The sequence below is a fragment of the Anabrus simplex genome, chromosome 2 (assembly GCF_040414725.1).
Source record: "Anabrus simplex isolate iqAnaSimp1 chromosome 2, ASM4041472v1, whole genome shotgun sequence".
NCBI lineage: Eukaryota > Metazoa > Arthropoda > Insecta > Orthoptera > Tettigoniidae > Anabrus > Anabrus simplex.
The window spans coordinates 838,088,913-838,101,754 of record NC_090266.1 but is presented as its reverse complement, the minus strand read 5'-3'; the positions used below and the strand labels follow the sequence as shown (position 1 = coordinate 838,101,754).

Here is a 12,842-nt window from a genome sequence, read left to right as displayed (position 1 = left end):
GCTTATAGATAGGTCCAATTACTGCTTTCATCCAATCAGAAGGTACCTTACTAACATTCCATTCTATTCTTATTACTCTATGAAGCCATTTCATTCCTGCCTTCCCACTATATTTCCCCTTTTCAGGTCTAATTTCATCTATTCCTGCTGCTGTATTACAATTAAATTTATTTACAATCTTTTCCACTTCTTCAAACATAAATTCACTGACATCATTGTCCTCCTCCATATAAGCTCAATTGTTGGTGACCTCAACAGAAAGATTTCCTTTTATACTGAGAAGATTTTCAAAAATATTTTTTCCACCTGTCCAGTGATTCCCTGGGATCTACTATGAGTTTACCTGATTTACCCAAAACACTGTTCATTTTCTTTTTTCCCCTTCCTTTCGAAGATTCTTAATTACTATCCAGAAAGGCTTCTTCCCTGCTGCTTGACCTAGCCTTTCCAGGTTATTACCAAAATCTTCCCATGACTTCTTGGATTCAACAAGTATTTGTTTTGCTCTGTTTCTTTCATCTACATACAGTTCCCTGTCTGCATCAGTCCTTTCTGTTTTACGTTTACAAGCTGCCATCACTTCGTCATTCCTCTAAGTTGTTTACTTTTTCCCTTCTTGATACACAGATGATCCTAGGCATTCCATTGCTGTTTCTATTACAGCATTCCTGCATGCCACCCATTCTCTTTCTATATCCTGATCCTTCATATTGTCTATTGTTTAGAACCTTTCACTAATCCTATCCATGTACTTCTGTCTAATTTCCTCATCCTGGAAATTTTCTATCCTTATTTGTCTGCAGACAGATTTCACTTTCTATATCCAAAGCCTAGACATACTTAGTTTATTACCAATCAGATAGTGAGTGGTCTGTATCATCGAAAATTTCCTGGAATACTTGCAAATTCCTAACAAATTTTCTGAATTCAAGATCAGTTATGATATAGTCTATTATGAATTTGGTGCCCCTTCCCACCCATGTGTAGTGGTGAATAGCCTTAAGTTTGCAGAATGTATTCATAATTGCTAATCCCATATCAGCACAGATATCCTGTAAAAACTTTTGAGTCCTATTAGCTTACATATCTTCCCTGCATTTTACCCATCACATCCACATATACTTGAGTTCTATTGCCAGCTCAGGCCTTGAAATTGCTCATTAGCACTATCCTAGCTGTTGACCCTGACTAGGATGTCACTCAGTGTTTCATAAAATTTGTCAACTTCATCCTCATCTACTCCTTTACATGGTGAATAGATTGAGACTATTCTCATCCTACAGTAATTCCTCCAACTTCTAAATCTACCCAAACATTCTCTCATTTACATGCCTAACAGAAACTATGTTACATACAATAGTATTCCTGATGAACAGTCCTACCCCACTCTGCCCTTCCCTTTTTTAATACCTGTTAAGAACACTTTAGTTTTCAAGTGTCCTAAAAATACAACATTCATGTCAGTCATTGCTGGAATCCCATCTGTAGTTACAGAGCTTAATTTTTCCCATGAAAGACAGAAATGACTCACAGTTTCATCCACAGCTTGTAATATGTCATCACCAGTAGTCGTCCTTGTTACGGGAATAGGATTCAGCCATTCTTCCCCCACTATCAAATTTTCATCAACTCCTCGAATAAAAGTCGCTAGTTGAGGTTGTTACTTCTCTCATCGAGGGCAAATGAGAATGTTATAGACTTTTTGATGGCATCTTCTAGTTGTCCCCCCTAAGCTGTCTTCAAGATGTTCAATGCACCATGTGAGTGTATATTTAGAAAGATTAATGGATTCAACTGTCCAAGTCATATTTGGGAAGAAATCACACATCACTGTTAACAAACACTGTTTCACAAATTCACTATCACTAAACGGACGTGAAGAACGAGCAATAATTAGGGCAGGTATCAAGTTAGTTGGAGCCAATTTAGATATCCATAACAGCAACTGCATTCAACTATCACTGTGGTAACCGAATGTCAATTAAATACATCAATTAGAGCTTGTCTTCATGTAATCGCTTCACTGTCATCCACATCTTCAGTATATTGTTGAGCAATGTGGTACATCTAAGTGGAATCATCATAATTTTGTAAGTAATCTGTTACACACCAAACAGTGAGCAGAATTCCCTTGACTAGTGAAGAGTAACATGCTCTCTCAGAAGGGGATAAATAGATATCCCGGTCTTTACTTTGTTCTGCTACACCCAGCCATCTCATAAAGCAAGGTTCTAACCAAACATCACACCACCACTTGTGTTTGGCAGGCTTGCATACTTTTCATCCAGCTGGCATGTGCAGTCACCGTGGCTCTTGTCTGCCCAACCTTGCTCTAAGGAAAGAAATGAAACCTGAGCAGATATGCCTGTTTGCACGAACAGTTGACTGCATTTAAACAGAAAGTTGATACCCAGTTCATCAAGCCACTTTTCCTATTGTTTTACTTTCACTTTAAGCTTACAGGGTTTTACTATATAGACACCTGCTCAACTGACTATTTAAGATTAATTAAGATTAATAAATAGGCCTAACCAAAAAAATCTGATAAAGAGCCTTTTTATATATATTTCCTAATGTTAGATGTTAGGCCCCTTTAAACAACAAGCATCATCATCATCACACATTTTCTTGACTTTTAGGACATCATAGCATTATAGTAAAACATTTTGTCTCCTACATCAAAGAAGCTCTCAGTCACTAACAATCTTCGACAATGTATGTCCTGAAAGAAGCTGTCAGGATCTGTTCTTCAATGAAGAACATGTTTCAAAATGAGTTACAGGTAATTCAGAAAGCAATTGTAATGCCCTAATAAACTGATGCACTCTTGTCTAAGATTACTCAAAAGTCCATGTAGTGACCATGATCTGGTGTAAATACCATAGGATACAATCTTAAAATACCACGTGTTACATGTGGTTGAATTTACAATACAATACAATTTTTTTCACTTGTTATATCATGTGGGGTTCATTTAGTTTATCGTACACAGATAAGCTGATACAGCTAGAATGGGATGACATGATCAGGAATCGTACATGGGATCCCTTACTTTTCGTGTAATTGCTCACATTATCTCAAACTTCATAATAACAGAGGTTTTCTCACAGTTCCCCTAAAATAACAATTGCTATTAACTGTCTGTATTTAGGCTTAACTGCATTCATGATTAGACAGTAAAAGGCTGTCAAACATGTACAATCCATGATTGGCAGGATGTTGCATAACATGATGTTTCACCACTTATGTTTACGTGGTCATTTACATTTACTTTTAGACCACTATTTTTCAATTTCTTTATGAAGTATGGGGAGATAACTTCTGTTTTTACTCTATGTCATTAGTTGCGTATGTGTGTTTGTGGCTTGTGGAGGAACGCAACCCATGGTAGAGTCCTTCCCTGATACTGATACTATTACAGTAGCTCTCTTTAAAGATACGTACCAGTGTATCGACTATACGGTTTGTTCTCATGTTTCTGGTTCAGTGAATGAGGTTCCGTAATACACTAATGAAAAATGATAAAAGACTTCAGGAAATAGGAATACAGACACATTTTAGATGGAATATTGTACTCAATAAATCGCATGAGACCATACTCTTGTGCATGTATTTCACAATGCGTGTTGAAAGAAAATTTCAGTATTCTTAGTACCCTCCTCTATCAGTAATGTAGCCCGAACTCTAGCATGGAAATGATTGTAGAGAGGATGAATATCATGATGTTGAACGGATTCACATGCACCTTCCACCTTCAGCCTGATGGTACAATTCGGCGAAGGTTGTCGTTGATATCATAGATGAGGCTGGAAAACAAGTTTAATGATTCTGTTAGCCAGGGGATCTGATGAACACCTTGGAGAGCATGCTGATTTACATGCATGGTATGCAGAAGAGTATTGTCTCACATCACTCTGTTGTTGCAGAAATTGTTTCGTTATTATTTTTACGTCCCATAAACTACTTCTGATGGTTTTCAGAGTTGTTGCAGAAATGGCAGCAGAATGGGCTCGATGATGTTTTGAATGAACCTTGCACTATTTGATGTTCCCTTGAAAGTCTGAAATCAGGTGTAAGGGTATGTGCACTTTTCTTTTGACCAACATTGATGTACATCAGATACTTGTCATCCAAAGTGTTGCACAGTTCTCCAGTTTGCTCATTTGGCCTCACTATATGGTCCCATTTAAACTGCGTTAATTGCTCAAATGATTGGTCATTTACACTGTTCTGGCAAGCCACAATGCATAACATAACTTGAACAAAGAATGGCACAGGAAATATGGTCATTTACCTTCACTTCTTTAACCTTTAGAATGCCACATAATGATATATCATTGTTGGGTACTTGCGCATAAAATGCCAGCAATGATTTATCGTTGTTTGAATAGCATGCCTTACTATGTGCATTTAGTATGATTATGAATGGCAGATGGCAACATCTTATGTGTTGTTTCCATACATTGAAGAATGTAGTTTCTATTTTATCACTAGGCAGCACACTCGTTCATTTATTTACGCACCAAGAATTTCTGAAATTGATGTGTTTCGCTGGCCATGTGACAACTGGCAGTTATCCAGGATGGTGACTGGTAATAAGAATGATTTTGCTGATGATTATTTGGCTGAAACTATGAATAATTTAAGTGAATGAGAGGATTATATTGGTTCACATGAATATTTAATTCCTCCAACAGATGACAAGGAGAAAGCTGAAGATCATAATTAGAGGGATAGTAGTCATCATTACATAAACATTCAGCCACATGCTGATAGGAATTTTGACACCAGCAGTGATAATGACAACAATCTCCAGAATGATAACAGCACTGCCGATGATGGTAATAATACTAATCAAATTCCAGATTTCCATGAAATTTTCACCAGCCAAGATTCTAAACATCAGCCCTCACCTGGTTATTATGAAACACCTAGTCCAAAACACACCCTGTCTATAAAATAGGAATCTGAAGGTTACCAGGGCAAAAGGAAAAAGTGTGCATATTTTATACCAGAAAAGATAGTGGACCTGTCTGAAGATACTGCACTGCATGTCAAAAGTGTGGAAGAGACCTTCATGGCTTGTGCATATCAAAACATGAATGTTAATTGTAAGGAATTGGTCATTGTCATGACATATAATTCTGTACATAATAAGTTGTGTATGTAGTGTTAAGGTTTAATGGTAATTACCTGTTGAACTACCAAACAGATATTTTTCAAATTTTGTGTTTAGAACTTGGATGGCAGCATTGCAGAGGGATTACCACATTTTGTGCAAAGTTAAATTTTGAGTTTTTTATTGCTATTTCTGAAATTTGACTTTTTTTTTTTTCAAAGTGTTCAATACATACTGTCGGAAAAAACCATGCAACATCCTCAAGGATTGTGTTCAGTGCATACTGAGGGGTTGTTGTGTTAGTGATTCACTTGTCACTGACATTGGCGATCAGATGGCGCTCAGGAGGCCTGTCCATGTGCACTCTGTTTTGACTATGCAGGCAGTAATTGTGCTGAGGTTAGGGGTGAACAGTGTTTGCAAGATTCATTCTAGGGTACAACCATCTCCCACTGACAAGTATGTGCTCCTGTCGAAAGATTCCAGCAATTCGAGCGTGGTCACATTTGATCCTGCGGGAAGCTGGATAGACGTATCGACGGATTGCCGCACATGTCGGGCACAATGTATCGGTGGTGTTTCGCTGCTTTCAACAGTGGTCTGTGTAGACCAGGCACCGGACATCCGCGTAGTACAGACGCACGTCAAGATCAACGCATTGTGCGGGCAGCGGTGGCTGACCGAACATCATCCAGGAACAAAATCCGGTCACATGTTGCACCTGCTATGTCACCAAGGACCCTAGGGAACCATCTGCTTACAGCAGGATTATGATCACGTGTGCCTCTGGCCAGGCTACCACTGACACCGTGATACCGCCAAGCACGGCTACTCTGGTGTTGTGAAAAGTGTCGGGTGGAGAGGGGAATGGCGCTCTGTTGTCATCAGTGACGAGAGTAGGTTCTGTCTGTATGCAAGAGATGGACATACACATGTACGGCGTAGACCTGGTGAGCGACCTATTCCGCAGCGCATTTGCCCACGACACCCAGGTCCCACCCCAGCCTTCATGCTGTGGGGGGCCATCAGATACAACTCACGGTCACAGTTGGTGTTTCTGCAGGGTAACGTAACCAGTGCTCACTACACTGCACAGGTTGATGTACCCATGCTACTGCCATTTCTTTGACAGGAAGGTAACGTGCTTTTTTCAGCAGGACAATGCACGTCCATATACAACTGTTGCAATGCAACGTGCTCTACGTGATGTACAACAACTGCCCTGGCCAGCAAGATCACCGGATCTCTCGCCAACTGAACACATATGGGACATGATGAAGTGGGAACTTACGTATTCTCCAGAGCCTGCAATAACCATTGCCGAATTGCATCAAAAGGTGCAAGAAGCTTGGGACAATCTATCGCCGAATGCCGTTCGGCACATTTATGATCATTTGCATTTGTGAATACACAGCTGCATTGCCTCCTGAGAGGGCGGGGTCTACACTGTGTATTGATGCGACTGTTTGGGCACCCTTTACTGTGACGTGTGTTTCATTTGGTCTTAATTTGTAATCATATACTCCTGCAATGATGAACTACCTGTCACATTGTCTGTGAATAAAATGACCTTGTCCTTGAGGATGTTGCATGTTTTTTGTTTTTTTTTCCCCAGCAGTATATTGAAACTTAATGGTATTGCAATCATTATCAGTAGTACGAACATACTATCCTCAACATTTCCTGCAATTTTAAAGTCAAAATATTCTAAACTGTAAATTATGTGCCATTTTAAATAGGAACTTGCAAAATGCTATTAAATCTTAGCACATTTTCAGCATAAGAGCATGGCACTAAGAGGTTTGTGGGAGAGGGATGGGTTTCAGTGGCCTATTTCGATAATGCTTATTTTCTTAACTTTATGACCCTTTTTCTCAGTAACTACTAGGCATACAGTGATGAAATTTTATTGAAAATTTATAGGCACTGCTTACAAATTCAATAAAAGCATCTGTTTTCCTATCAATGCAACATTATTTATAATTTTTTTCATTGATGCCAGTATGTTCCTAAAAAAAAAAGAGTGACTATAAGGATATTAATATTATGGAAACTCATATTCTTAGAAGAATATCCCTGCATTAAAATTTTGTGTCTGTATCACTGGACAAGTCATAAAAATATGAAACTCCTGTTGTGTATACTATAGAGGCTGAGAGGAAGGAACGTATTTGCTTATAAATTAAGTTCTGAGAGAAAATCGCATTTAAATGTTTATCACTTCTGGTGTTTCTCTTATGATGAAACTCATTGGACTTGGCAATCAACCATACATTATTATTATTATTATTATTATTATTATTATTATTATTATTATTATTATTAATGACTGCTATTTAAATACATTAGCAATGTTACTAGCATATGGAAAACATATCCTTCATGAATACTTAATACCAATTATTATATGTAGTTTTACAAGTTAGAATTTCAGTTTTCAGATAAGATTTTTTAAAACACATTTCTAACCATTGGAACTAAAGACACCGAGCAAGTTGGCTGCAAGGAACAGATTGTGTAGCTGTAAGTTTGCATTCAGCAGACGGTGAGCATAAATCCCATCGATGACAGCCCTGAGGATGGCCTCTTTTGGTTTCTGATTTTCACAACAAGCAAACACCAGTCCTGTATCTTAATTAAGGCCAAGACAGCACTTCCCCAGATCTAGCCCTTTCCTATCACATCATGCTGAAAAACCTTCAGGAGTTAATGTGATGTTAAAACAAACAACAGCAAAAAGAACAACTTTCTTAAAGGCGTTATTTTTTAATTTTCTGTCAGTGTCGGTGCAGTGCTGAAAAATATCTTTGTTTCAGGCCGCCCTCTGGGTCATCTCGGCTTCCTCAAGTGGGGATCTGGTTGGCCTAGTGATCACGGTGATTGCGGGGCACTGCGTGTCTACTTAGTGCAGAAGAAGATCCGCTATCTCAGTGATGCTAAGTGCAATGCGGCACTATTTTATTTGTGTGAACAAGAGTTATGATATTATTATTACTATTTCAATGCAATTGTAGAGTGGAAATGCTAATGAAGCTTAGTGCCAAAATTGAAAAAATAAAATAGTTTTGCATCTCTATGTCCCAAGGCCGATAGCCAGCCATTGAGTCTATGTGCCTTCATCCTTCTGAAACAATTTATACAGCCAGCAGAATCAGCACAAAAGCACCTCCTGCAAAGCTAACAGAGTTATGTGCCAGTAAAGAAGTGGAGGCAACCAATAGAAACCTGCATGCTTTTCAATATGGAAATACATCTAAATCTTTCAAAGGAAACCAACGTCAAGTCAAAATAAGTGGAAAGGCCCACATGACAGCACAGGGCAAGAAGGAAATCTTGACCAAACAGCCGCCATTATAAATCTTTAGTGAAGAGTTCCACTTACAATATGAAAGTTATTTTATTGATTTCAAAATAGCATACTTATTAAAATAGGACATGTTTTGCCCACATTTTGGACATTGTCAACTAACTGGCGAAAGACAAAATAATTGGAACAAGGTTAATATAAAACACTTGATGAATAAAGGGTGATTCAACTGGTGAATCAGTTAATGGTAATTAGGTTAAAATACAATACTGTGTTGAAAGTTAACATTCAGGTGAGTTTAAAATATCTACAGTGACTACTGTATCCACATTTAAAACATGTGTTTAGAGCTTGAAGATTAATTGTACACATTAAAAGCCGCTGTTGGTAGATGAAGTTCATGCTATCGCTCTCATACTGTGGCATGAGCCAATTCTCCAGCATATCCAGGTAGATGTGCCCTGTAATGGATTTTTCAGCGAAGAAGAAGGGACCGTAAACTTCACATTTCGAGATGGCACAGAAAACATTGAGCTTGGGAGAGTCCACAAATGTGCTGCACACAAGTATGGGGATTTTCAGTCCCCCAAATTCGTACAATGTGCCTGTTAACTTTTCCACTCAGAAAAAATGCTGCCTCATCACTGAAGACAACGTTGTCACAAAATTCATCATCTTCCATACGCTCCTGAAAACTTGTACAAAACTGAACACGGTTCACCTTGTCAGCCGGTGACAAGGCTTGGAGCAGATGCAGACGGTAAGGGCGCATATGCAATCTTTTCCTTACGACTTTCCAAACGGTCGAATGAGGCATGTTCATTTCCCTGCTCGCTCGATGAGTTGACTTTCGTGGGCTAAGTTCAAAACTGCGTCACATACATTCAACCGTTTCTTCAGGCACACTAAGCCGGCCTGTTGATTTTCCCTTGCGCAGACATCCCATAGTTTTGAACTGTTCATACCATTGGCGACTGGAGTTGGCACTGGGTGGATCTTTCCGATACTTTGTTCTAAAGTTTCGTCGCACGGTTGTCACAGATTGGCTGGAATGAAATTCCAGAACAGCATACGCTTTTTCACTGTTAGTCGCCATCTTTGCAACTGTTGGAGTAGAGGATGCATCATGTCTGCCGGATGTTGCAACTGTTGCGGTCTCGTGGGCGTTAGGGGAAGCACAATGTATGGAGGGCTATTCAAACAAAACAAAACAAAACAAAACAAAACTTTGAGGGATACTTGCCTTACACCATCAAACACCATCACCATATCTCTAATAATATGCCTAGAAATAATTGATAAAACCACTCAAATCATTTGTGCACACCCTGTATATCTACAGAAACATGCTGCTATTATTTATTTACAAAGTAATTTCATTTGTCCAGCCAGGCCTTCTAGAAGGTTATAATCTATCTCTGGCACAGATTATTAGCTAACACAGAGTTTGTTTCAGTGAATTTTGTCTGATGGTTTTGGGTAGCAGAGTCAATACGAGTACAAACATTACACTTCCATGGTCATTATTTCCCATTAGTGAAAATGAAAACCCACAGCCTGTTTCCAGTCATTTGACCGGGTCAGGAATGGAATGAATGAAGCCCCCTTCTAGCAGCGAAAATGGGAATTGTGCTGGCTGTCGAGGCCTGTCGCACTCCTCTGAGGCAATGATTAATGAACTGATATTGGAGAGTGTTGCTGGAATGAAAGATGACAGGGAAATCTGGAGTACCCGGAGAAAAACCTGTCCCGCCTCCGCTTTCTCCAACACAAATCCCACATGGAGTGACCGGGATTTGAACCATGGAACCCAGCGGTGAGATGCCGATGTGCTGCCGCCTGAGCCACGGAGGCTTCTTGGTATTTGAAGGTATTTGCTCAAATACATCAGCCCCATATAAGTAGATTGTTGCTGAAGGATAATAAGCCTCTATATTTCCTATGACAACTGTTTTTTTTTTTTTTGAGACCATCTAACTTTTTTCAACACAGGAATGAAGTCACAATAAATAATGGTTAATGAATTCTTCAGAATAAAGTACTCATCATATAACTCACCTACAGCACCTTTACCTCAGTTTCAACTAATAGGCTTAAGCTTGAAAATAAATAAATAAATAAATAAATAAATAAATAAATAAATAAATAAATAAATAAATAAATAAATAAATAAATAAATAAATAAATAAATAAATAAATAAATAAATAAATAAATAAATAAATAAATAAATAAATAAATAAATAAATAAATAAATAAATAAATAAATAAATAAATAAATAAATAAATAAATAAATAAATAAATAAATAAATAAATAAATAAATAAATAAATAAATAAATAAATAAATAAATAAATAAATAAATAAATAAATAAATAAATAAATAAATAAATAAATAAATAAATAAATAAATAAATAAATAAATAAATAAATAAATAAATAAATAAATAAATAAATAAATAAATAAATAAATAAATAAATAAATAAATAAATAAATAAATAAATAAATAAATAAATAAATAAATAAATAAATAAATAAATAAATAAATAAATAAATAAATAAATAAATAAATAAATAAATAAATAAATAAATAAATAAATAAATAAATAAATAAATAAATAAATAAATAAATAAATAAATAAATAAATAAATAAATAAATAAATAAATAAATAAATAAATAAATAAATAAATAAATAAATAAATAAATAAATAAATAAATAAATAAATAAATAAATAAATAAATAAATAAATAAATAAATAAATAAATAAATAAATAAATAAATAAATAAATAAATAAATAAATAAATAAATAAATAAATAAATAAATAAATAAATAAATAAATAAATAAATAAATAAATAAATAAATAAATAAATAAATAAATAAATAAATAAATAAATAAATAAATAAATAAATAAATAAATAAATAAATAAATAAATAAATAAATAAATAAATAAATAAATAAATAAATAAATAAATAAATAAATAAATAAATAAATAAATAAATAAATAAATAAATAAATAAATAAATAAATAAATAAATAAATAAATAAATAAATAAATAAATAAATAAATAAATAAATAAATAAATAAATAAATAAATAAATAAATAAATAAATAAATAAATAAATAAATAAATAAATAAATAAATAAATAAATAAATAAATAAATAAATAAATAAATAAATAAATAAATAAATAAATAAATAAATAAATAAATAAATAAATAAATAAATAAATAAATAAATAAATAAATAAATAAATAAATAAATAAATAAATAAATAAATAAATAAATAAATAAATAAATAAATAAATAAATAAATAAATAAATAAATAAATAAATAAATAAATAAATAAATAAATAAATAAATAAATAAATAAATAAATAAATAAATAAATAAATAAATAAATAAATAAATAAATAAATAAATAAATAAATAAATAAATAAATAAATAAATAAATAAATAAATAAATAAATAAATAAATAAATAAATAAATAAATAAATAAATAAATAAATAAATAAATAAATAAATAAATAAATAAATAAATAAATAAATAAATAAATAAATCAATCAATCAATCAATCAATCAATCAATCAATCAATCAATCCTTCCTTCCTGTTTTATTACAAGTTATTTGTAGTTGCATTACACGTGAATTAAGCCAAGTTTTATGGCCGGATGTCTTTCCTGATGCCAACCCTATATAGAGTTATATATTGGCTACTGCGTGTTTCTAAGCTGGTTGGTAGCCTAGTGTGATATGTTGTAAGTGAATGAAGAGGTGTATATTAAGAGGAACACATGTCCTCAGTTCCCGAGCCAGAGGAATTGAGCACATGTGGCTAAATTCTCTGACCTGGCTGTGAATCAAAGCTTGGGCCCTCTGAAAGAAAGGTCGCTAAACTTAATATTGTCAAGGAGCTGGACTGAGTTCAGATTTTGATTCTGAAGAAATTATAGAAAATATTTTAAAGCAAGAGATTCAAAACAGGTATTATCACCATCATATCATTATCATCGTTTCTAACTCTACACTGTTTTACAAGTCCGTATCAGACAAATGGATACTGGTAGCTGAATTGTTATAATAATGTAATTTGGTTTTAGTCCCACTAACTACCTTACAGCCTTCAGAGATTCTGAAATGCTGGAACTTTGTCTATTAGAGGTTCTTTATGTGTCGGTGCATCTATGCGCACAAGGCTAGCATATTTGATCACCTCCAGATACCTCTGGATTGAGTCAAGATTAAACACACCAACTTGGATTTGAGCCACCCAGCCCAGCAGTTTTTCTTTACTTTTTTTTTTTAAATAAATGATATTTGTTCATGGTGTTGACCTCTGTAGATCTTTCACCACTACTTTCACCCTATGAAATGAACCTGCGTGTAAGTGGAGTTGCAGAAGTG

The 12,842-nt window shown here is 34.5% G+C and overlaps 2 protein-coding genes across 3 annotated transcripts in view; one reads left to right on the top strand and one right to left on the bottom strand.

Annotated features, from left to right (window-relative positions):
- The window catches only part of LOC136864501 (hemolymph lipopolysaccharide-binding protein), a 70,367-nt gene extending 62,163 nt beyond the window's left edge, over nucleotides 1-8,204 (top strand). For both annotated transcript variants that reach the window (XR_011017841.1, XM_067141552.2), the window contains one exon: nucleotides 7,936-8,204. Coding sequence is in view for 1 of the 2 variants with exons in the window: in XM_067141552.2 (XP_066997653.2) it covers nucleotides 7,936-8,102 (167 nt within the window). In the remaining variant the exon portion in view is untranslated. The remainder of the gene's footprint in view (nucleotides 1-7,935) is intronic.
- Nucleotides 8,205-8,325: 121 nt separating this feature from the next.
- The window catches only part of LOC136864500 (cytochrome P450 6j1), a 112,412-nt gene continuing 107,895 nt past the window's right edge, over nucleotides 8,326-12,842 (bottom strand). The window contains exon 9 of the mRNA XM_067141551.2: nucleotides 8,326-9,618. Within this exon, the coding sequence (XP_066997652.1) occupies nucleotides 9,593-9,618 (26 nt within the window). The 3' untranslated portion in view covers nucleotides 8,326-9,592. The remainder of the gene's footprint in view (nucleotides 9,619-12,842) is intronic.